The sequence below is a fragment of the Convolutriloba macropyga genome, chromosome 10 (assembly GCF_964194025.1).
Source record: "Convolutriloba macropyga chromosome 10, txConMacr16.3, whole genome shotgun sequence".
Classification (NCBI taxonomy): Eukaryota; Metazoa; Xenacoelomorpha; order Acoela; family Convolutidae; genus Convolutriloba; species Convolutriloba macropyga.
Window position 1 is genome coordinate 46,481,439 of NC_134477.1, and position 25,452 is coordinate 46,506,890.

General features: G+C 37.1%; 2 protein-coding genes across 3 annotated transcripts in view; one reads left to right on the forward strand and one right to left on the reverse strand.

Annotated features, from left to right (window-relative positions):
• The window catches only part of LOC142348172 (ras-related protein Rab-14-like), a 419,162-nt gene that overhangs the window by 50,646 nt on the left and 343,064 nt on the right, over positions 1-25,452 (reverse strand). The gene's annotated exons all lie outside the window — the stretch shown is intronic.
• LOC142348171 (selenoprotein W-like) lies at positions 8,715-25,449 on the forward strand. Of its 2 annotated transcripts, XM_075399402.1 has the most exons (6): positions 8,715-8,733; positions 17,281-17,337; positions 17,407-17,488; positions 17,803-17,877; positions 18,881-19,042; positions 24,439-25,449. In XM_075399402.1, the coding sequence occupies exons 3-5, from the start codon at positions 17,435-17,437 to the stop codon at positions 18,956-18,958; spliced, it is 207 nt and encodes a 68-aa protein (XP_075255517.1). In that variant the 5' UTR covers positions 8,715-8,733; positions 17,281-17,337; positions 17,407-17,434; the 3' UTR covers positions 18,959-19,042; positions 24,439-25,449. The 2 variants fall into 2 exon arrangements, with proteins under 2 accessions (XP_075255517.1, XP_075255518.1); XM_075399403.1 differs by lacking the exons at positions 8,715-8,733; positions 17,281-17,337 and having other exon boundaries at positions 17,382-17,488.

The following is a 25,452-nucleotide window of genomic DNA, read 5'->3' on the forward strand; positions in this document are numbered from 1 at the left end:
CTTGTCCCGTAAGCACGAAAAGCAAGGATTATCATCCACCACTCTTTAGCTCTCTGAGTTGGAGTTTTCCCTTGAAAACTCGACACTCCCATAGCCGGGGGTTACCTGTGCATACAATGCAGCAAAAGTAAGTTTTTTGTGGAAGAAGATGGCGTTTGCTTCTTTCTTTTTCTTTGTTGTGAATTCGATGCAAACAGTGTTGCTGCTGTTTTTGTCTTGGTTACTAAAGTGCTGTTATTTTCATGTCCTGCCTTGTTTGCGCTTTGTTTCATAAGATCGTGGAGCTCAGACTTTTCTATAAGCCAATCGTTAAAGTCAAGGAGAGTAGGTTTAACCCAGTGCTTTTTAACTTTAAAGAGCGAACATGACTCTTTCACGTTTGTTGGTAACTTCTCTACCGCTTGGTTAAGTAGGGAAGCGCATTTCAAGTCAGTATCATAAGATAGTGAAATGAAAACTCCAACGAGGCTTGATATTGCGGCAGGATAGTTAAAGATGTTATCAATATTGTGCATCTTAAGAGTCGGAAAATTAATTTAATTATCCCAGTGTTCACTTACGACTGCCTGTGGCTCGCCAAATTTACGTTCTAAACTCTTTAGTGAATCCTTGAACATTAAACCACAGTAAGCAAACTCGGCGATTACAATCTTGGCTTTACCAGTAACGAGTGTTTTAAATTACGTCAATTTAACGTCATCGCTGAGCAACTGCGAGTTAATCGCGTTTTTGAATTGACCATACCACTCATACCATCACGTTTCCATTTTGCAAAAGGGTCGTTTTTCTTACTGGCTATTGCATCAGCTAAATCCCTAATCAATGGCGCCTTTTCGGGTATTGGAGGGACAGGTGCAGACACCTGCGGACCACTCCAACTCAACGGAGTGGGGCTAACATAAGGATATGTTGGCTGAAAGACCGGAGAGGTTTGACAAAGTGCGACATGTGCCTGTGCGATATGTGCCTGAGCAATATGTGCCTGTGCATTTGGAGGCACACTATTCACGGTAGTAATGTCTTGGTGCACTATTGATGGTATGTGCTGTAGAAAACGCCAATGATTCATATTTGGCACACAGTATTGGCCGAGAGGGCTGTTGTGCATATTTAGGACAGGAGCAGCAACGGAACGTACGGCTTTGTGTACTCGGTAATTATTATTCTGAAAAGTGTTATGGACAGAAACCTGACGCATCCAAGGGGCGTTTGAAATGGGAGCAGTGAAGTTAGGTGCGAATACTGGGTTCGGGGTGAAAAGGGTATAAGGATTAGTAGGTTCGAATTTGTGCCTTTGGGTGTTTGGACTTGGTGGGGTGCTTGTTTGCAAAGGAACATTAGGTAGAAGGCGTCTGAGGCTCGGGAAAAAACTAATTTGTTGTTGGGTGCATATAAGCTGTGTTGAATTGTTCTCAGGCAGATTTGATGTTTCAGGTCCCCTGGATTGCGAAATTTGAAGTTTTACGTGTGGAAAAAAACACATCGGACAAATTATTTTGATTTATTTGCTGTCCGAACGGCTGTGGTAAAACGGACTGTAGAATGGGCGGTGAAGAAGCCCCTGGGACGTGTACAGAAGGCAGCTGACTATCTGCGGTTCCTTGGTTAGTTCTGCTCGGAAGCGCCATGCCTTGTTGGCCTGTTTGTTTCATTTGCGCCCGTAGTTGCGCCTGGTACAACGCCTGTGTTAGCAGCAGCCAAAAAAATTTAAAGTGGTGTATAATAAGGGTCGAGTTGCTGCAAGGTCTTTTTGCTTAAAAAGTATTTGCACCGACAATTTTTTGGAATAGAGTTCCTAGAAATTTCAGTGTTTTGATCTTCCACTGTTTTGCCGTTGTTGTGTCTAGAGCATTCTGGAGCGTCTTTCGTAACCTCTAGTTCACCAGTTTTCTCCTCATTGTTAAAATTTAAAGCAAGTGAGGCGTTGATCCTGTCCTGGACTGCTTTTTCAATTCTCATTGGGCTCTTAGCACTTGAAGTGGTTTCGGAGCAGCTTTCTATAGAAACGGCGTCCAGCAATACAAACGCTTGCAGAGTTGCCTCTGCCAAACCTGTCCTGTTGTTTTTCTCCCGCTCATGTCATTTCATTTGATTTTAACGAACAAAATGGCTGCCTCATTCTGTTTTTCGATTTCATCGCGCTTCATTTTAGCAATTACGTATTCATGTTTACGCTGACTAGATTTTTGTGACGAGGCTATCAGCAAGGAAACTCTAAAACGAATGGAAGCCCTCAATTCTTGAAACTCACTCGCTTTATCATCATCAGAAGTGACGTAGTTTTGTGTTGAAGTGAAGATTTTGTCGTTTTTAGTTGTCGTTGCTTCCAAATGAGACCATAATGAAAGAACAAATGTACTTGGATCATCCGCTTTTCCAACAAGGGCAATCAAGTTCTCATTTTGTCTACAATGGTCATAAAAGATTCGTTGCACTTTTTTACTAGGCGTTCAAATTTCACTCACCTACTTTGACTACTTATACAATGAAAGATATCTTCATATATATCATGTAATTCAGCCTCTCGCTTTGACCTGAAAGCGTACAAGTTTTTGATCAAGAATATTGGACATCACGATGCTATTATTTATCATCACGATGTTATTTTTTTTATTATTCATCAAGGTTATCTATTATATGCACACTACAAAAAAAACAAAACAAACCCAACGCAAAAGACCCCAAACAAGGCACACTGTAGACCGTCTGTAAACAAAGCGCCGCAAGAGCAATAAAGATCGTCGAGCCCACAGTGCGCTACAAAACAGAAGTGGAACGCTGAACGCTATGCGCTCAACGCGGAAGGAGACGAAGGACAAATGGGAAGTCGAGCGAGCAGAGCGCGACCAAACGGAAACGTGACGGCCAATATTTTTGTCATCTTGTTCACGTTTAAGTAATAACCGTTCAAATACTCGAACTACAATTGTGAAGTTGAGTAGATGTTGTCTCTAATAATAGAATAGCAAAGAACTGCGTGTAGAGCTCCTGCTGAGGGTTAAGTAATTACTGGTGGTTTTCTGCTAAAAGTGGTACTTCTACAGCAATATACAGCTCTGGTTGATCGCTTTTAGATTGTTATTCGCCAGCTATTGATCAAGTTTATCACAACGATTAGGCTAAAATCAAAATCTGTCAATTTAGCGTTTTTTTGTTAAATCGAAGGTTGCTCGGTAAGTCCTGGCACTAATATTAACTCAATAAATAGGAACTGTAGTTCATTTGAGGATTCAATTTGCCATCTGTAAAAGATATCCAGCAACGCATTAGCTGTAAGACGTACAAAGCAACAAGTGGAACTTAGACTGCAAGGTTTTTTTGATTCTCTTTCACCGGTTTTTTGTCTGATGTTATTGACGTCAAAATCAGTTCGTATTCAGTCAACAATTATTTAGAAAACCTAAAATATTAAGCCGATAACCAGCTCAATTGATACATGTTGTGGTTATATTTAATTGAAATTAGGTTAATCGAACTTTCTACGTAAATTGGAACGTTTTCTAGGCATTTAAATTCAAATTAAAATACTCGAGTATGTTTGGTTAATAATATTCGTTCATTTACTACGTAAAAGTTTTTCAAAGGTTATTTCAAACTCGCATGGTATTCCAAGCACTAGGAAAAAAGGAATTCCAAGCAATTACAAAAAACTTTTTTCGAAATAACTTTCGAGGAAGATTGATTTTTTTCTATTCCTTCATTTCTATTCAATTTCTTCTATTATTTCTCTGATCAAACCAAGTCTGTTCAAACCAAGCTAATCATTATTTTGAGAACAATAGGAAACAAAAATTTAAAGAGTTGAGAAACTTGTATGCAACCATCTGATACTATGGATAACGAATGTTAATCCAAATGAACAAGAACGTCTTTGCTCTTTCTTACCATGAGTTTGGTGACCTCAATATCTCTATAGAAGATGATCATATTCATAAATGTCACGATTAATTAATTTTATTGGATTTTTTGAGCGTTCCGAACAAGAAAACCTCGAAATTCATCAATATTCTTGAGTTCAAGGAGAATAAGTCGGAAGTTTTTAATTCAGCAACTAAACAACTAGTCAATTCCATTTCCAATAACCATGAAAAATTTCCAACTAGTTTTTCCAGCAAAGTGGTTGTTTTCAAATTGTTTAAGCACTCTAACTCTCCAAAAATTAGGTTTTGATTTATTCAAATCAGAGTTTCGGAAAGGTTCATCAACTTACTTAGGTTGGAGACAAAATGATATACCAGTAAATGTCCATGTGGTTTCCACATTGCAGTTGACCTGTACTTCAACTATTAAAGTGCAATTAGGGATAATTTTGCAAACTACCCAATTAGATCTGTGATGATGTTCGAATTGAGAGGCGTTTTAGGCCGCTCGAAGGGGAAAAACCATTTGGGTAACGTATAACCTTATTTGTTGGTGATGCAAGTAATAACCGTTCAAATACTCGAACTACAATTGTGAAGTTGAGTAGATGTTGTCTCTAATAATAGAATAGCAAAGAACTGCGTGTAGAGCTCCTGCTGAGGGTTAAGTAATTACTGGTGGTTTTCTGCTAAAAGTGGTACTTCTACAGCAATATACAGCTCTGGTTGATCGCTTTTAGATTGTTATTCGCCAGCTATTTATCAAGTTTATCACAACGATTAGGCTAAAATCAATATCTGTCAATTTAGCGTTTTTTTTGTTAAATCGAAGGTTGCTCGGTAAGTCCTGGCACTAATATTAACTCAATAAATAGAAACTGTAGTTCATTTGAGGATTCAATTTGCCATCTGTAAAAGATATCCAGCAACGCATTAGCTGTAAAACGTACAAAGCAACAAGTGGAACTTAGACTGCAAGGTTTTTTTGATTCTCTTTCACCGGTTTTTTGTCTGATGTTATTGACGTCAAAATCAGTTCGTATTCAGTCAACAATTATTTAGAAAACCTAAAATATTAAGCCGATAACCAGCTCAATTGATACATGTTGTGGTTATATTTAATTGAAATTAGGTTAATCGAACTTTCTACGTAAATTGGAACGTTTTCTAGGCATTTAAATTCAAATTAAAATACTCGAGTATGTTTGGTTAATAATATTCGTTCATTTACTACGTAAAAGTTTTTCAAAGGTTATTTCAAACTCGCATGGTATTCCAAGCACTAGGAAAAAAGGAATTCCAAGCAATTACAAAAAACTTTTTTCGAAATAACTTTCGAGGAAGATTGATTTTTTTCTATTCCTTCATTTCTATTCAATTTCTTCTATTATTTCTCTGATCAAACCAAGTCTGTTCAAACCAAGCTAATCATTATTTTGAGAACAATAGGAAACAAAAATTTAAAGAGTTGAGAAACTTGTATGCAACCATCTGATACTATGGATAACGAATGTTAATCCAAATGAACAAGAACGTCTTTGCTCTTTCTTACCATGAGTTTGGTGACCTCAATATCTCTATAGAAGATGATCATATTCATAAATGTCACGATTAATTAATTTTATTGGATTTTTTGAGCGTTCCGAACAAGAAAACCTCGAAATTCATCAATATTCTTGAGTTCAAGGAGAATAAGTCGGAAGTTTTTAATTCAGCAACTAAACAACTAGTCAATTCCATTTCCAATAACCATGAAAAATTTCCAACTAGTTTTTCCAGCAAAGTGGTTGTTTTCAAATTGTTTAAGCACTCTAACTCTCCAAAAATTAGGTTTTGATTTATTCAAATCAGAGTTTCGGAAAGGTTCATCAACTTACTTAGGTTGGAGACAAAATGATATACCAGTAAATGTCCATGTGGTTTCCACATTGCAGTTGACCTGTACTTCAACTATTAAAGTGCAATTAGGGATAATTTTGCAAACTACCCAATTAGATCTGTGATGATGTTCGAATTGAGAGGCGTTTTAGGCCGCTCGAAGGGGAAAAACCATTTGGGTAACGTATAACCTTATTTGTTGGTGATGCCAGACTGGATAATAATTCAAATGTCCCGTGAAAAAAAAAAATTTGAAGGACGTTCCTGGATATAAAATTTGTCAAACCAGTAGTAAAGTCAAGACCGAGGGATGCCAATAAAGCAAACAGCTACCATCAAGAAATTGAAGGTCTAAATTTGAGCGGAAAGTAGTAGTTAATCTTCTAACAGCTAATCTTCTATTGTAAATTAGGAAAAGTCCCCTTGTTGTCAGGTATAATGAGACAAATCGCCCAAAAATGCAGCAAAAGTTGAGAGCGGAGATACGAAGGCACATTTAACTGTAAAATAACCGTTATCAATTTTGCCATTCATGAAAAATTCCAAACTATGCCCCCATGGGATGCAAATCACTCAAAAACTGATAGCTAGTTGATATGTCCTGTGAAGCGATCCTATCAGAGAGGGGCTTTAGCTCCGTATAATTTCTTTATCACCCTGAAGAAAGTTAAAATTCGAAACATTTTCAAATTCTTACATATATTGGGTTTTGTCAATGAAATTCTACCATTTTAGTGAAGTTATTACTTGTTAATTTTTAATTGTCAGGGCTTGAAAATACACATAGAGTTGACCTACAACCCCCAATTGCACCGACTTCCTTTCAAATTGAGGTTCTGAAACGATTTTTGAGAAATTCAAATTTTTGGGTTGCATTGAAGTGCAATCATTTTTTCAAGAAATGAAAATTTTCATTGAGATTTTTTAGGAGAAAGCAAGCGCTAAAATATGTAATTTGATGTTTTTTTGTATACAAATAAGAGAGGAAATTTTCTGCCTTTAAACAGTTTACATTTAAAAAGTTTTTAGTCCAGTTTTAATTCAAAATGATTATACTTTTGACACTGATCGTTCAAAAAGTTTTGATTGTACGATTTACGTTGTCTGCTTTTTATACACAAATGGCCAATTTTTAATTCTCTCAGATTAATTTCTGAGGCCTGCGATTGAATGGCGGACTTTTAGTTCTTGCTATCTGGTAACACTAATTCTAATGAAGAAAATACAAAAATGGCAAACGTGCTTCGTGAGAACAAAATATATAAATCTGTAAACGGCACCAAACTAAAAATAGTCAGAGAAAACAAATCACTCAACCAGTGTTGTATAAAAAGGACCGTGTACACCATCCGGCAACGATGGATGTAGGTCGGACATAAGGGATGATGAGTAGCACTTAGCCGGATGCTGCACTCCAAGCTGTTCCCCTCCAGACAGTGTAAAGACGGCCCAGTCACAAAAATAACTAACAAGTGGAGAGGAAAGCACCTATATTGCGCCAGTGTTGTATTGTGCAGTTTTCCTAAGCCTGTTTTCCCTGAGGACAAAATGCTGATTAAAAATTCTCGTAATTCCCCTCGGTCGTCGATGATCACGGAAGCAGAGGCTCACCTTTTTGATTTAGTTTTTCGCAAATTTTTTACTCTGTGCTTTATTGGTATCAAAGAAAGCCTAGTTTCACTGCTAAGGCATTTTTTATGCATTTATTTCTAATAAAGATTGCAATAAGCTACACCTCTGTGATGCCACATCCGAGATTGTTTACACATGAAACAAAACGTGCAAAATGATCAAGACGAACAGACTGCTACGAATAGAAATTGAACATGATTTTCAAATCGGCACTTTTCATCATCGTTATAGGTTTAATCAACACGTTTAGTGTTTTAAAACCACACTTTTTTTAGCGTTTTAAAAGGTTCAACGCCCTTCATTTATCTTGAAGTCGGCAGCTCACACTCAGGTATTGAAGGGAGCCCTGGCTAAACACTCCCAAACAAGCAGTGGGAAGCCCCAACCGTTTTCTGATCAACACGCAAACCACCCACAGAGGTTGACTCCTTGCTTTTGCAGTCAGCTCCCCTCCAACCAGGTAATGGAAGTGGAGGAGCCTTTTCCGTAGCCCAAAATTCTGCCTCCGTGGCGCAGAATTCATGCAGTAGAAGGTTTAATAGGAGCCATTGTAGAGGAAGAAAGCCTGCTTACCTAAAGGTTTCGATATTTTTTCTGATCTTGATTAAGTGTCGCTATACATTTAATTTCTCTATCCTTCGCATCTGATGCTTTAATTTTCGACCACAGTCAGGATTTATAATATACATTGGAGTTGACTTGCTTCCCCCGAATCAACCAAATACGCTTTTAAGAGAGGGACCTTCTTTTAATTGACCCTTTTTCATAAAAACAAACGTAACAGGCGCGGGCAAGACAGCCAAATCTAGATTTTTTTAAAAATTGATGAAGCAAGGCCGATGAATAGTTTGGTCAAGAAGGTCCCTATTTCTAAAATATAAGCAGAAAACACTCCAATATCCTAACTTCAACTCAACAAAAAGTACGTGCAAGCGAATTTTATTGTGGCAATATTTCGTCAGCAAATCTGACGAAAACAACACATCTGGAGAATTCTTTGCCTGTGCAAAACTGTAACCCAATATCAAAGCTAACTCACTAACAAACTGAAAAAGTGGGCCAGTACCAAAGCACTAAAGTGCTAAATCTTAAACTACTACTAAAGTGATCTTTCAGGTTTTTGACAGTGCTCCTAGTGCAAATCATTTTGCTGTAAGTGTGAATTTAACTGTAATGAATTTAAATACGCTGCTGTAATATTTCAGTATGGGAGTTAACTGTTGCGTCCATTGGGCGTATCATATCCCCTTTTCTTGTGGGATTTGTGATAATAGAAGTACCATTACTGGTGACTATTATCAATTAGAGATCAAAGCTAATGTCTTCTTCAGTTTAGCCTAATTTTTGTGATAAACTTATTAAATAGAAATATTTGATAAGTTTATCACTTGTAATTTCAGAGTATTTTGAATTTATACTTCTGAATGGTCTTCATTGTGGGCGCCAGCTGTTTACGAAACGCCATCAACGGGCTGAAGACGTTCCTGATCCCTACGGGCTGAAGACGTTCCTGCGACGATTCTGTTTCGCAGTCCCTTGACTGAGCCTCAACCCCTAGTCAAGTAAGCCCCCTAAAATACTGCAGTATCTTATGCAAAAAAGTACGTTATCCAAAAATTCAACATTGTTATCCGGCACGATAAAATTAACAAAAACCTCAAAAAACATCCTTCAAGCAATAATCTTGCCGTATTGACAAGTTGTTGAGTCGCATCGAACATTTCAAACCTCGACTAGCTGCTATTGTTTACACCGCGAGATCCTCGCCTCCTAACATACTGAAGCAATTGAGGAATTCTCAAGTAGTGGCTCTAAATCGTTGCCTGATTGACATCAGGAACTAGTCGTTGCCTGATTGACATCAGTGATCGACATCAGGAACCGTTTGCTTTCCAGTCAAAAACGGAGATATTTTTATTGTTGAAGACACGTCGTGTCCATCCACCAGCTTACATGGAATTGAAATTTCTTTCAACCATCCTAAATAACTCAAAAGACCTTCGTTGCTTAGCCCAGAGGAAGCTTGGTTATCGGAAACGCCCATCTTCCTAGAAAAGAAAGAAAGCACAAGTAGAAAGTCAGCCAACGAGGACTTGAGTATAGTTCGTTGTTTTGTTCTTTGTTGGGTTTTCTGCATCCTTGAGACCTAAGTGTTTCGAGGGCAACGAGATTTCAATATCGGGACTTGACTTTGAAATGCCTGCGAGATCCAACTCCATTAGGGACCCATGCGGTCATTGCGCACTGCAGGTCAAAGATGACGGATATGGAGATCCACAATGCCATAGGTGTGACTTCTGGTTCCACCTAAAATGTACTTCGGTTGCAGCAGCCCTGTTAACTCATTTGAAAAAAGTTCAAGGATTGGTTTGGCTTTGTGAATCTTGTGAATCTCCGGCTAAGGAAGCACTCTCCATGTCATCTCCCAAAGTTGACGAAGTCGGGAAACTTCTTGAAAACGTTGACGAGCTGAAGAAGAATTTCGTATCCGTTAAGGAGATCAAACGTGAATTGACGGAGAAAAAGGCCTTGGTCAGTTCGTCTTCATCAGAGGTCAATAACATCAAATTTGAACTGTCGAAACCCAAGCCTCACCCACCTGAACCGCCTGCGGTGACACCAAGAAATTTCTCGAAAACGCCATTTCCGACCGCTCAATACTAGTATGTGGGATCGAAGAACATGAGCCAACGTTGCAGTGTTCCGAAAGACTAAAAAAAGACCTTTCTACAGCTAAAAAATTTGATTGAACAAGTAGATCCGTCAATTTGCTCCATCGAAGACGTCCACCGAATTGACAAGTGCACTCGCGATCATAAACCCAGACCAGTAGTAGTAACTTTCCAAAATCAATGGGACAAACAGATGGCCCTGTCGAAAGCTTATATGCTGAAAAACACCAAGTTCTTTCTGAAACCAATGCTAACTTCGGAAAAACGAGCCCTGGAGAAATAACTGCTCAATTTGCGTTTCAAGCTATCAAATTTAGGCAACCACAAAAACGAGAAGAAAATTTTGAACCTGAATCTTTGTCATGGGAACACGGTTTTGGACAACTCCAAACCCGAGATCTTCTAGCAAAGCAAATTAAAGACAATTGACTAAGTAATGACTTTTACGTTTGTTCTTTTTCTGAACTGTCGAGGAATGCTTTTGCTAGAAAAACGAGCTGACCTCTCAGCCCTCCTGCATAAACACCAACCACACTTTGGTTTTTTCTACGAGACATGGCTAGATAAGACGCTTTAAAACAGTGTTTTGTCAGCTGGGAGATTGTTTTCAGTTGTTGGAAGACAAGACCGCATACCAGGTCGAGATGGCGGGACTCTGATTTTGCAGAGCACCTCCAACACATCATGTGCGGAGTTCCGTGGCAATCTATCTTGTCATAAGCAAAGTCGACATTTATACTTCAGCCTTGATCAAAGTTGACGACCGTCTGGTCCTCTTCATTTTGGTCTAGCTGCCCCACAAGGTAGTCAAAATTAGGTCTCAACTACATCCTTGGCTAGCGTACTACATCATGGATTGACATTTCTGCTGAGTTTTAATGAAAAGATTGCATTTGAATACCGCCATATATGCCTTTTTGGTGATTTCATCTTTCCGAAAACTGATTTGTCGACTTTCAGGTCTTCATCTGCGAGAGAAACTAGCTTTTAAACATGTTAGATTACTTTGAAATATGCCCTACTATTCTCAGCTCCACGCACAACCGTGACAACTGCCTTGACAACATTCTCGTGTTCTCATCTATCGTTGGCTGTTTTGACTGCCTCGTCCTTCCACTAACTCGTTTCTCAGATCATGCTCCCATATCAGCAAAGCTATACTCAAAGTCCTCATCCTCATCTATAAGAATCCGAAATTATACTTTTACTGAGCCAGCTATTTGTTCACTATGGCAAAGTTACACCTTCTTCAACTATCTTTCTGCGAACACGGTCGCTGATTGCTATCTCCATCTGCATGTTAGTGTGAAAAAGTCTTTTCGGAGAGTAACCAGAAAAATGGATTATTGAAGAAATGCTCCGTTCTTTGTGCAAACTTGTTCCGGATCGTCTTCAATTGCGTAATCCTGAACTGCCTAATTCACCGATATATGGAAGTCTTCATTTATTAAACCTATTCACAAAGGAGCTTGACGGAACGACATCACCAATTACCGTCCAATTAGTCTGCTGCCAAAGATCTCATTGATATTCGAAAAGTTACTCCACAAGTTTCTTATTGATCAACTCAAGAAAAAAAATTATCTGAGACAGTATGGTTTCCAGTCTAAAAAACCTACGATTTGTCAGCTTCTAGAATACGTCAACTACCTATATCTCAACAAAGGAGACATACTATTCTCAAAATGCTTCAATTATAAGAAAGCCTTCAATTTTGTGCCACATTCCGTTTTACTAGTGAAACCCCGAAAAATTGGTCTGGACTCGATTTCTGTTTTCCTCTTCGAAAGTTACCTTCTCTGAAGATTTCAAGCAGTACGAATCAACGGGTTTTCTTCGATGCATACGAGAGTATTGAGTGGCATACATCAGGGTTCAGTACTTGGTCCCCTGTTCTTCTTGATTTTTTTCAACGATCTGCCGTGTATTCTTCTGGACAGTATTATGTGGTTTTTTGCTGATGACACGAAACAAGTTTTCAACTCCTTGAATTTCGATGATGATCTTGTAAGTTTCTGCAATTGGAATCAACAATTCCGCAAAAAAAGTGCGTGAAGGATCTCGTTGTTTATGTCAACAGAAAGTTAAAATGTATTACGCACATTGAATTTAAAGTCACGAAAAGCCGCAGAGCTTTCTGCAAACTTAAAAATACTATACCTTGGAGCACTCCATCACATATCAAGTACTAGCTCTATGTCACCTATGTTGTTCCAATACTCATCTATGGCTCTCAGATTTGTTGTTTTTCACTTGCAGACCTCAGGGTTTTCGATTTCGAGGATATCCAAGAAAAATGCTTGAGATGGGTATACGGGAGTTCTAGGAACTACTTGGACACTCTTCTCAAACATAAAATCCTACCGATGGCCTTTCGAATCCAAATTGAGGGCTGCCAACTGTTCATTCTCTTGGCCCAATGGAAGCTATTGAGCGATTTCTGTGATAATGTTGAAGTTTTATATCTTGGTGTGACGAGAAGACGAAGATACAAGTTCAAACTCAAACGTAAATTAGCCCCTGGATCTTTCTATGAACGGTCCACCAGTCCTTCATGGGATAATCGATGATGAAAACTTCAAGATCAACAAGATTGTTGAACATTTTGAATCCATTATCCCATTTTTCAATCCCTGTTTTCGATGCTCATGATTTGTTTGTTGCAACTGCCTCACTTGTACGAGCTTTGCAAATGTTAAATAGTAACGAATTTCGTTGATTTTTTATTTATTTGTAGATATTGGCCCTTAATCGGGAATTAAGTCTTTCTCTCTCCCTCTCTCTCTCTCTCTCTCAAAACGATCTCTGATGTGAGAATGTTCAATCCGTATGCTAAAAACTGCTCAATAAGCATACATATTCCGACAATTATCAGGGGTACTTCAAGCAACTGAAATACGAACAAAGGAAAATTGAAGTCGAGAAAGCCACTTTCTTTTCTTTATTCTTCTCATGTACAAGAGGAGCTGTCCAATCAGTTTCAAAAACCATAGAGAAATTGGCTTCCAGGATCAGCGAAAATAATGAAGACTCATATTGGGACGTGATCAAGTATATAACGACAAAAAAGTTTGATGCTTTTGCGAAGCGCCGTAACTCTGACTTCGTGGCGCATCCTCCATGCGCACTTTTCCTGCATTAGAAGCGTCATTAGGAACCATTGTAGAGGAAGAGAGTCTGTTTACCTATATTTTTCTACTTTTTTTCTGATTTTGATTCAAAATCATTATAAATTATATTGTCTGCTTTTTATCATATTTATTTTAGATAACCAGATATTGCCCTCCGTAATTCTTGTTTTACGCAACCAAATTCGCATCCATGTAGTTTGTTCTGAACGAAGACTGCAAGGAAAACTTGCCAAACTTTCGGAAAGGCAAGACAAGCTGCTAAGAGCATCCAATGAGAAGACTGTATCGGTTCTAGATAATATCATTTTGCGGGATATGTAAGGGACTAGCTCGTTTTTGGTCCAAAGCATCCAATAAAAGACAGAGTTGCATTTCTTGGCTGACATAGACAGTTTGATAAGAAATCTGCGTGAGAACAAAGCACCAGGTGAAAAACTGTTCGAAATTGAAGCGGCAGCAAAATGATACTCAAAAACGTCAGAGAAACACCTTCAGATAGAGCATTAGTAAAACTGCAAAAATATCTGCGTGACAATGCCCTGATTGCTGTTCCTTTTGATAGGGGTGTAGAGTATTGTTTTATGAAAAAGAACACGTGCGCAGAAAAACTGGAAAAGATTTTAGATTGCGAACAGTTCAGAAAGCTTGAAAAGAGTTGTGATAATATCGTAATAAAAATGAAAAAGAACTAAACAAAGGACTTTTGGATATGAGGAAAAAGGGAAGATACCGGTTAAGGTTTACGAAGCTTTAAGGTCCACTGGAGCACAACCGGCAAGGTTGTATGCATTAGCTAAAGTACACAAAAAAGAAACCCCTCTGAGACTTGTTCTCTCTATCCCGGGAAGTTGTTTCCATAAACTTAACAAGTCTCTATCACCCTTTTCCCAAAAGATTGAAGGAACAAACATAGAAACTAACATCAATGACACACGAAAGACTCTGGAGCAAATAAAACTTGAAAAAGACGAAAAAAGCCTATCATTAAATGTAAAAAGTTTATACACCAACGTTCTCGTAAAGGAAGCCATTAACATTGCCTTGCGATCGTTTTATGCTAGGGACGATAAACCAGACATATCTAGAACAACAATGAAACGTCTGCTTGAATTAGCCGTCACCAACGTCCTTTTCCAATGCAAGAAAGACGGGTTGGCAATGGGTGCGTCCTGGGCGGTGTTTTTGGCATACCTTTGGATGAAATCGTGGGAGCCACAACTGAAAGTACAGACACCTGAATGAAAAACCAACACACAATGTAGCACTTGACCCAATTGCGAACATGGTGTGAGAGCCCTTTCCAGGGGTGTTGAGTGTGAAATTTAAAATAGATGGTTCCACACAAAATGTCCACGCAGTAACACAGAATATGATAGCATGGAAAACCAGTTCTGGATGTGCTCATTCTGCCATGAAAACAATCAAACTGCTTTAACTATTTGTCCGAAACTAAAGTTTTTCTAAGATATGTTGACGATATTGTCAGAACAGCTAGAGGTGGCACGAAAGAGCTGTTAGATGCGGTCAATAAGCTCCATCCAAATCTCTAATTTACATTAGAAACAACAGATGATAAAAACAGTTTGCCTTTTCTGGACATGTCAATTATCGTACAACCGGAGGGGACAATTTTTTGCATATGGTATCAAAAACCAACAGATACTGGAACAATTCCGAACTATCGTAGCTGTGCACCACCACAACATAAGAAAAGCATTATACAGGAACATTACACCGCCTGTTCCGAGCCACCAGCAATTGGGAAGCGTTCCATGAAGCATTGACAAAAAGTGAAGAAATCCGGGAACGTAATTAATATCCTAGCCATTGGGTAGGGAATATTGTCAGGGATACAATTAACCAGCTGCGAATGAAAGAACAAAGAAAAGGACATAGATATAACGCGGGAGTAGCCTTAAAACAACAGGAAAATACTGAGAAACAACAATTTGTGTTACAGTACAGAGGCAACATCACTAATGAAATTGTAAAGAAGTTGATCAAATTTCATCCTGTACAGACGATTTTCACCACTCGGACACTTAAGAGCTGTTTACCTAACCTCAAGTCTAGCTTTGATAAGGATCTCATATCCCACGTGGTTTATGAACTCACTTGTAATGGTTGCAAATCCATCTATGTAGGGCAGACATGCCGACATATTACCACAAGGGTTGCAGAGCATGCCATGGTGGACTCCCCGATGGGAGTACATGCAAACGAGTGCAACGGTGATAAAACAGCTTTCCAGTGGAAGATATTAGACCAATGCAGCAACCAATCTAAGTTAGTGACACCAGAGGCGCTCTATTTAAGAACACTGAAACCAGCCATCAACACGAGGGACGAACACCGAACACAAGAATTGACACTGAAAGCTTAGTTTGGAGATGAAAATCCAACTTTAAAGACACGTTACGAAACGAAAATTTCAACTTTATAATTGAACAAAACCAAAGTAAGTTTAAAGCAAAATATGTAGGTTTTTAATAAAAAAACATGTCGATATGCATCTGCTACATCAAATCGAAAATGTATTTTTACTCAGATGTAAAAATTTTTTTGTAGATACGATTGTAGATATGTAAAAATTCGTTTTAAACTTCCTTGAATGATTGATTTTAGTGATTTGCATTTTTTTCTGGCTTTTCATTCTAGCATTTTGTTTTGTTTATAACCTGACGATGAATGCAGAGATCAAAAACCTTCGTAAGGTGGCCGCCGTATTGTCCGACAGGGCGTTTAGCCGACAAGCAAAAAATGAGAAATTTAACCGACAATTTAGATAACATGAGCAATAAAACTTATTCTGAATCTGTGATTGGCCAATTGAAAACAATATTTCGTAGCGGACAAATATACCGCAGTTTTTGCATTATCTAGTGTAACGAAGGTCTATCATCTAGTGTAACGAATGTCTATCCGTGGTTGGACCGTATTTTACCGCATGTGGCCATGCCTCGCGGGCCATGGCCATGCCTCAGCGCCCCGTGGGACTTGATATGAATCTATCACAACAAAACTACTGATTTATGGACCATTGAGACTTTTATGACCAATTATGATAAAACGGTCGGCTAAGTTTCCCATTTTTTCCTTGTCGGCTAAACGCCCTGTCGGCCAATTTTCCTAGCACCCGTTCGTAAGAAAGTTTTAAATTGACAATCTTTTTTTAAATCATATCTTTTTTGACTAAAATTCTGATGCTTCAATATCTCTCGCAACTGATGCTTTAACTATTGACTACTGCCAGGATTTATAATATTCATTCATTGGAATTGAGTTGCTGCCGCCGAAATAAACAACTATTCTTTCAGTGGAGGTGCTTTCTTTTGATTGACACTTCTCTTATGACAACAAATGTACCACGCACGGGCAAGACAGCCAAATGAAGATTTTTAAAAAACATTAAGGAGACCGATGGAAACTTTTGATCAGGAAGCTCTCTTCTTCTAAAATATAAGCAACAATTACTCCAATCTCTTAAGTTCAGCTCAACAAAAAGCACGAGTAAGCGACCTCTTTTGTGGCAATAGTTCCCCACCAAGTCTGACGAAAACACAGCTGGAGAGTTCTTTACTTGCAAAACTGTAACCCAATATCAAAATAAATTCATTTTTAACCTGAAAAAATGCTCCAGTACCCTAGCGCTAAAGTGCTAAATCTAAAACATTGGTGATATTTCAGCCTTTTTACAGTGCTCCTAGAGTCTATCATGTTTTTATATATGTAAAATACAATGCGATAAATTTAAATACACTGCTGCATTGTTTCTGTTTCAATGTGGGGGTTCACTGCTCCGTCCATTGGCTGTATACCATACCCCCTTTTCCCATGGGATTTGTGATAATAAAAATGGTGTAATTTCACATGCTCTATACTGGTATGTGGATAACGTGCGGGGGGGGGGGGTACAAACAGAGGAGATCCGAAAATTTTCTACAAATGTGGCCACTGCAATAACAACTTGAACTAAGTGTGGACATGCTATATGGATCTGATAACCCAAAAGATTACCCTATTGTATTCATTACTACTATTATTATGGCAAGACCTTATGTGAAGATTACTGCTCTATGAAAGCATGTTTGTATGAAAGAAAAATTTTAGATCTTCTTTGCGCAAAATGTCGGCCAGGAAAGTTCTCGTGAACGTCCTGTACTGGTAAGTAGTTAATATTAATTTTGAATTTTGTTTGAAAGGTGCTCTTGCGTAACTTTTCGCTGCTTCCAGTGGTGCATGAGGGTATCGGAGCAAAGCCATGCGGCTCTTCAAAGAAATCAAGAATGAGTTCGCTAGCTATCCGATCGAATTTGTAAGTTCCCTTGTTGTAATACTAGTTTTTGACCTTTCCACAAATAGAAGGTCTCCAGAAAAATGGAATCGAAATTGAAAAGATTATCTGACCTAGATTGGGATTTCCGTTTTGATTTTCTTTTGAAACTAAAAAGAGTCTCATAAATGCCCATTGAATGTGCCTGTATATAACTTTACCCTATCCCCCAAGCGCACGTACATTTGTTTTACATGGTATCGTGCCATGAAACGTGGGCTCATGAAAACACGGGAGAGGCAAAATTGAGCCAGTTTTTCTTCTTACTGTATGAATGCTTACGTTTCTTTGTTTAGACGTCGGAGGGCACCCCAAACGTGACCGGATTATTTGAGGTCAAGGTCAACGAGATGCTAGTCCATTCCAAAAGGGTAAGGTATACCTGGTTTTAAGTTCTGTTGTGACTTTGTTTTCATGTCAATTTACTTCGGCTGCCATCTTTTACAGCCTTTGACCGGTTACTATTTAGTGGTAGGGTTTTCGGATCTTTTCCGTTTCTGCGCTTCGCGCATCTAATCACAGTGAGGAAAGGGTGAAAAAAAGATGCTTTTATAGCCCAAGAAACACTTCATTGGAGTAATGCTTCTATTGTTAATTTTAGGTTTATAAGTTTATGAAACATGGATTTTACCGGACTTGAAAACAGGTGTTCAAGTTTGTTCGCCTAATTTGACTTGTGTGACTTTTCACGATTGAGTTCTTCAGTTTCGAGTGATCTTTTTGAAATAAAGTTTACTGCTATTATAAAATCGAATACGAGAGAGAGAATCAACATTAGTTTAGTGGTGAATGTTGGACTTGCGTCCTCGAGGACGCCAGTCCAACGCTTAATTTCCAGAAAAGGCTGAAAAAAATGACAGTTTTTTCAGCCATTTCGGTGCCTTATCAGTTAATTTCCAGATATGGCTGAAAAAATGGAAGTTTTTCAGCCATTTCAAATCCTTATCGGTTAATTCCCCAGAAATTTCACGTATCAATAGCTATTTTCACATTGGCAAAACTACCATTTTCCCGTTAGGCGACATGGTTATCTGAACAATTTTTCAATTAGATATGTGATAATTTTGTCTGTCGGTTCTTTTTTGTTTTCATTTGGCTTTTCTTCGTTTGCAATAATCCGGGAACAATAAAGACTTATATTTTCGGATTATATTAATCAATAACAAGGAGAAAAATACTTTAATCGCTAGTGAATCGTTTTTATATTTTGAATATTTTGCTGTCTTTTAAATTGTGATAATAACTTTCACTAAATTTAAGGCATAAGTAGTGAGAGCATTTTGTTATCAACAATGGTACAAAAACTTCTAAAATTTCTCTACGTTAGAATTATCGACGAAAGAAGCAAAGAAAAGAAGTGTTTTTTTTTTGCAGAATGGCGATGGCTATGTGGACAACGAGAGGAAACTGCAGAAGATCTTTAAGGCTGTGGAGGAGGCGTTGGGACTCTGAGTAGGTCCACTAATGCCAAGAGTCACTAAGCCAACTTACTAACTAGCTCAGCTACAGCCATTTGACAGAACTACTCAGACACCTGTTAGCATTTGTTACCATAAAGAGAGTTCGCCCGTGTTGCTAGAAATAGGCTAGTTTTTTTTTCAGTCTTAACGCTAAAAGAAGCCTAATTTTTCGTTCATATATTTTTATACGGGTAATTTTGGTGGATCACCAGCTGGTCGTTTAGTTTAGAAAGTGCTCTACTTTTCAAGTACGGAGATCAAAATTGAGAAAAATGAGATGCGGTTGTTAAAATAACTTTTTGAGCCAGTATTATAAATGTTTTAAACGAAGACATATTTTTGCATTTTGATCATGGAAACTGAACTTGTTTCATTTACAGATTGCATTAGAAAGATGTAAAAAAATTTGCGAAAGTCTCATAAAATTAGGGCAGCATTTAGACAAATGATTGTTAGAAATCTGTCAAGTTTTTTTGGTTTCCAAACAGGATTTCGGGGCAGGACGGTCAGTTGGATTAGACTAATTTCCAAAGTTCCCGACCCGGTACTCTACGGGCTATCAGCGCCTGTGATTTTTTTTCTGATGTCTGTGAGCTGGATAAGTTCCTCTGGTATACTTTTATTGATCATCATTCTATATACGAGTAATATTGCTAGTCGTTATTAGACTAAGCAGTTTGCCTGCAGGCCAATTTTTTAGTGCTCATGCTTTTTCCAGTTTGTTCGGTATTGCGAGTACGTTTTTGGGTTCACTCATGGCGAGATTAGATAGAACAAAAAAGAGTTCTGCTCAATTTCAACCAAATATAGTTTTTCACAGGTTTTAAGTTCTTGAGACGTTGTCGAATCACGTCGCTTAAGCAGTGACGTCAGCCTTTTTAAGCTTACTCTTAAGCTTGTGCTGAATATATCTTATTAAATCAGGCCATTGTTGAGTTTTATTCCGAATGAAAATTGAAGCAATTGTTGTATTCATTTGATTTTTTCTTGCGTTCTGCGTGTTTTGTATTTCGTTTCAAGTTTGAGCATCTCAACAGAATTGGCACCAGTTTAGCACTGGAGTCCAAATCATAGGTGCACATAGGTTGTAATTTTATCGAGGCTAGTTTCTGCTGCGGCGGGGCAGTCCACAATAGCAATTCATCAGCCGGTTTTGGTTTTTGTTTGTCGGTTGCCAGTTAATTTTGTCGGTTACCAGTGAAATATAGTAAATACGGATAAAATAAAAATGGAAAAACGTGTTGATTTGAAAGTCTTGTCGTTTATTAAGAGTAATAGTTTTGCGCCCAATATATATCTTACTGCATAGACCGATGTTTACAGAAAAGGTTCTGTTGATATGTGAAGCAGTTGGTTTCGTTTTGGTTTGGGCAGCTGAATAAATTGGCGCCAGTTCACCATTGGAGTTCAGATCATAGGTGCACCACAAATGTTTTTGCAATTAAAATTACTTTAGTGGTCAATATTGTCCACAGGACTGTTGTAATTTTATCGAGGCTAGTTTCTGCTGCGGCGGGGCAGTCCACAATAGAGCCAATGAATGTTGTTTAAAGAGCAATTCATCAGCCGGTTTTGGTTTTTGTTTGTCGGTTGCCAGATTTTTTTCCAAATGGGGACTAGCTATAAAGTTAATCCATCGCTGTTCTTTTTGTTAACTTCCGCTCGCCATTTAATTGACTAAAATTGAAGCATTTTTTCTGGAGTTCGTTTTATAATTCGATCAGATTTTTGTTGTTTACTGCCCACGTTTACTACGCTTGATTTCTAACTTACCTCATCTTTTTTGACTGCGTTAAAATCAGTGAAAAATACTAAATACGATCAAGATAAAAAAATAGAAAAACGTATTGACTTGAAAAAGTCCTGTCGTTAATTAAGAGTAATAGCTTTGCGCCCAATATATATATATATATATATATATATATATATATATATATATATATATGTATGTATGTGTGTATATATATATATATATATATATATATATATATATATCCTTTGGCATTGACCGATGTTTACAGAAGGTTCTGTTGATATGTGAAGCAGTTAATTTCTTTTTTTTTTGGTTTGGGCAGCTGAACAAATTGGCGCCATTTGAGTTCATATCAATTGTTTTCATCACTTCATAAGGCATCATGATATGAAAAGGGGAACTCTAATTGGTTTTAATATTGCGCTGATTAGTCCGCTTTTTGCGCTGATTTTAGGCCAAGTGTATGTAACTAATATTTTACTAAATTTGGAGCAGCATTTGAGAAAAGAAGTCAGTTGGTATCTTCTTTTCCCGTTTCAATTCTAATTGGAGTTATGGGTTCAACGGTGGCTGTTTCCAGGCAATATGCTGACTGTTTCATTTTTGTTTGTTGGGAACTCTGTGAAGATGAAAAGCATGCGGGCTGTGAAATTCTTCAAGGGTTTGATCTGATTGTATAGAGAGGTTTCCGGCATTTTTCTGGCTTGTGAGTGAAAAATAGTTTTCTGTTGATGAAAGTTCATATTTCTAGCCACCTACAAAGTGTAGTGAATACAGTCAGGTTCAAAGAAGCGAGATTGAAAAAAAACTAGATTAACAGATAGTACTCTTTTTTTTCATAATGCACAAGGTTATAAAATTCTATTAAGGTGTTTTCTAATTAGTTTTAACACTGCTTGTAATAGCTTTCAGTTTGGAATCTTGAATTTTTTGAAGTTGTATACTTTAACTGAAATTGTTCGCCAATTTAGAGCAGTTTTTGACGCAATCAATCAGGCGTCTGTGAAAAAAAATTCTTTTGTTGCGATTTTTTGCTTGATAGTATTGCCACCCCTACCTTTTACGCAGTGAATGCTAGCCCTGCTATGCTTAATCTTCGTTTGAGATCACTTTTTCCGACACCCGTCGATTATATTAATTAGTTTTTTTTGTTCCGACCCACATGTGGGGGAATGAACTATATACTCAAATGAGTTTTTTTTGTTCAGACAATTTTTGGCCAATCGATATATTCATCGTAGAGAGTTGAGACTGGTATCATTAGCAAGCTCGTCCAGCGTAGAATATGGAATTAAAAAGATTTTTTGATTTTCGTATATTACGGGGAGTGATCGAGGTTTAAACTTTTGAGAAAAGTAGAGTGAATTCTGTTGTTTTTATTCACATTTTCCTTAATTTTTGACCAAATTTTTGTTAATTTTGGTAAAATTTGTTGAAATTTTTAAAAACAATGTTATTGATTTTACAGTAAAGGATAGAGAAGGCTCGCCAAGTTGTTTTAATCGATCTTTTTTGTTAATATTTCTGCTAAATTTTTCGAATTTAATACTTTTTTAACTCAAAAAAGGCTCAAATTAAGCTTGAGGAAAATTTGCAGGAAGTAGAGGCCTAACATCTGCTGCCACAGTCTTTGAGAACCCCTACAGAGATTGCTGTACATTCGCTTGCTGTAGGAGTTTTCTGGAATTAAATTTTTGCCGGTTTTTTGAAAAATAAACCTAATAATTATACCAAGTGCATGAATTGTTTGTGGTTTGAAATAATTCATTTAATGAATGATCTACTTTGCAACCATGTATACTAATTACTTGTTTTTGTTGGACGGTGAGAAAATCAGGGCTAGCGGAAAACTTCATCATGAATTCTTAAAATCAATAATTATTCAGATTATATTAGGGCGCGGTCTTTTTCGCAGTTTTGTTTTTATGTTCATTACTGACATAATTTTTGTTCAAATCGCGACCCAATCAATGACTATCAATCCTATTTAAAACAAAATAAGGCCATATGAAAATACAGATGTTCTTCGGAGAAAAGCTCAGAGTTTTTATGGCTTCGAAAATGGGTTTTCGTAAACTTTAAATGACTTCCTTTTGTTTTGAATTCATTCGTAAAATGTTTTGCAGCCGCATGACTAGGTTTTATTAATTGAAGCTTGAAATGGGTTCTCAAAGAGCTGCAGATGAGCCTATACAATGCCTCCAGTTATTATCTAATGCCTCTTATGACTTTGATTGTATTTGTTTTAAGAGAATGTTAGTAGGTTTTGAAATTTGTCAATTTTTAATCTTTTTTTTCTGTCAACATGTAGCTTAGTCTCAGTTTATACAGGGCAAAATACGTTCTTGCGGAGAAGGAAAATACTCTTTACATTGGTTTTATTTTCAATTAATGTTTTCTTTTTTGGCTTTCTTACTAGGAAATTTAAGTTTTTTGAATTTTTGCTTGTTTTCCTGTATTCGAGGTAGTTATTTATTCGCTTTTCAACTATTCATATTAATTATAGCTACTATTGGCATTGCGAAAATGCGCAAAAAACATTTTTATTGACATCCGTAAAAAGCTGATAGTTTTAACGACTGCGAAGCCATTCTCTCAAGCCTGGATTTGTCTGCGTGTAATTGTGGTTCTCCCTGTCAATCAAAAAACCTATTGCTTCTATAGACGTTTAACTTAATCTATTTACTGATTTTGGTTTAGAGCTAAACTTTTAATGACGGTCAATTAATTTAAGAAAATAATTTTGTGTTTTTCAATTTTTGCATATTTTCCTGTATCTGTGGTTGTTATTTGCTCTTTTCAACTTGTCACACTAAAGATAGTTGCAACTGGCATTGAAGAAATGCGCAAATGATCCTGTTTAAAGACTTCAGTTAATAGCCTACAGTTTTAACGGCTGCGCATCCGTGCTCTCACAAAATTTATTAGGAATTTTGTTTTTTACTCTAAATGTCGTTCTTTTTGTTGTCGTTTGGTATTTTTATGACAATCAGAGGCTTTGAACACTTCCACAATTGATTCTCTAACTGAATATGTTTCCTGATTTCAGTTTATAGTTAACGGTTTATAAGTTTTTCAATTATTTTCTTTTTTGTATCTTTTTTGTATTCCCATTTATTGCTATCTTTGTCGTCAACAAGTAAATAAGTCTTATTTTTGACAGAAGTCATGCATTTTCTGTTGCTCTAAACATTATTTCTGCTGTAAGTTATGTTTAGGCAGATTTCTATAGAGTTAGAAATGCGTTTCCATAAGAATTTTGTGAATTTTTGATACTTGTCAGTATTTGTGGTTCACTTATTGTCTTTTTCACAAAAACGCTTTACTTAGAAGACCCAGTTAAAATCAAGAGACTAAAGCAAATCATTTAATCGTTTTCGTTAGTTTAAAGTTTTTAATGGTTTTTCAATGTATTATTGATATAATGCCTTCAACACTGGCTGCATTAAATTGTTTGTGAAATTTCTAATTTATCCATATTTGCTGTTTTTTGTCCTATGATTTGGCTTCAATAGTATCAAGCACAACTGGATTCTTGAGCAGTTGCAAATTGATCTCTTTTTGTTTAAAGTTCAAAGCCTTTCAAAAAATCAGTTGGTTTATCAGCTTTGTCACTTTCATATAATTTCTTTTGGTAGACTAATAAATCAAAACGTGGATGGGCGGGGTCGGAAGATCATGTGCGAACGCACATTACCGAGCCTCCTTGTTTGTTTTAGTTGTGAGCCAGCTCAGATGACGCCTGTGTGACAAAAGGTCATTCAATGACCCCTCAACAAGCCGAAATACCAAAGAACTTTCTAGAAGATCTTTCTGTCTCATAATTGTTGTCTGCAGTATTGTTCAGTCTTATGTGCGTTTATCTTTCAATACCCTTTTCCTGTGTATTTAACAGAACATTTTCCTTCGATGTGGAATTTTATTTGAGCTAAGTAAATTTTTTCGTTTTCTCGAAAAGGAAAAAGGTTGGAAATCTGTTTAAGAAATTAGTTTAACCAATCGGTCACTGAATGTATTTGTAAATATTACTGAGTGTGGACTTTAAATTACTAACTTTGTTATAAAATGCCAGATTTTCATGACGATTAGCAAAACAAGTTTTTCATGCGCTTTCAATTTTTATTCTCATTGATGACGTAATTACTTATCATATGATATGTAAATGACCGTATATGCGAATCAGTTTTTGAATGTGTTGTACACCCTTTTGGTCATGCGAGTTTTAGTCTTATGATCAGAAAAACATGTTTTGATGGTGTTTTGTTTGTTCGTTTGTAAATACGATTCTCTATAAGAAATTGTAGGAATTGTTTACTTCCCTCAACGTGAATTTGATCATCAGGAAATTTCAGATACCTCAGCAAAGACAAAGTCACAGTATCATTTTGAATTTTAAAGCCTTGTTACGATTCCAAATGACCTCAAAAGGGTAAATAGAAACCTATCCTTTTATGCAAATGAAGGAATTATATTCGGGGGTGGTAATAAACAATCCTATATCCAGCTATTTCTACATGTATCGGTTTTTTCAACCATACTTAGCTGCGGCTTTTAATACAAGAAAAGCCCAAAGGATTTTGCATTATTGAAATTGTGAATTAGTTGTGAGAAAACCGATACTTTTAAGGTCACATAGACAATACAAACATAACCTCGAATTCACTTTAGTTTCGTATTAGAATGTATATTTTAACCTCATTAGTTTCCCCAAAATTTATTCTTACGCAAAATGT

Coding starts and splice junctions, on each gene's coding strand:
- LOC142348171 (XM_075399402.1), top strand. CDS start 17,435: ATGCGGCTCTTCAAAGAAATCAAGAATGAGTTCGCTAGCTATCCGATC. Junction 17,489..17,802: donor CTAGCTATCCGATCGAATTT/GTAAGTTCCCTT, acceptor TTCTTTGTTTAG/ACGTCGGAGGGCACCCCAAA. Junction 17,878..18,880: donor TGCTAGTCCATTCCAAAAGG/GTAAGGTATACC, acceptor TTTTTTTTGCAG/AATGGCGATGGCTATGTGGA.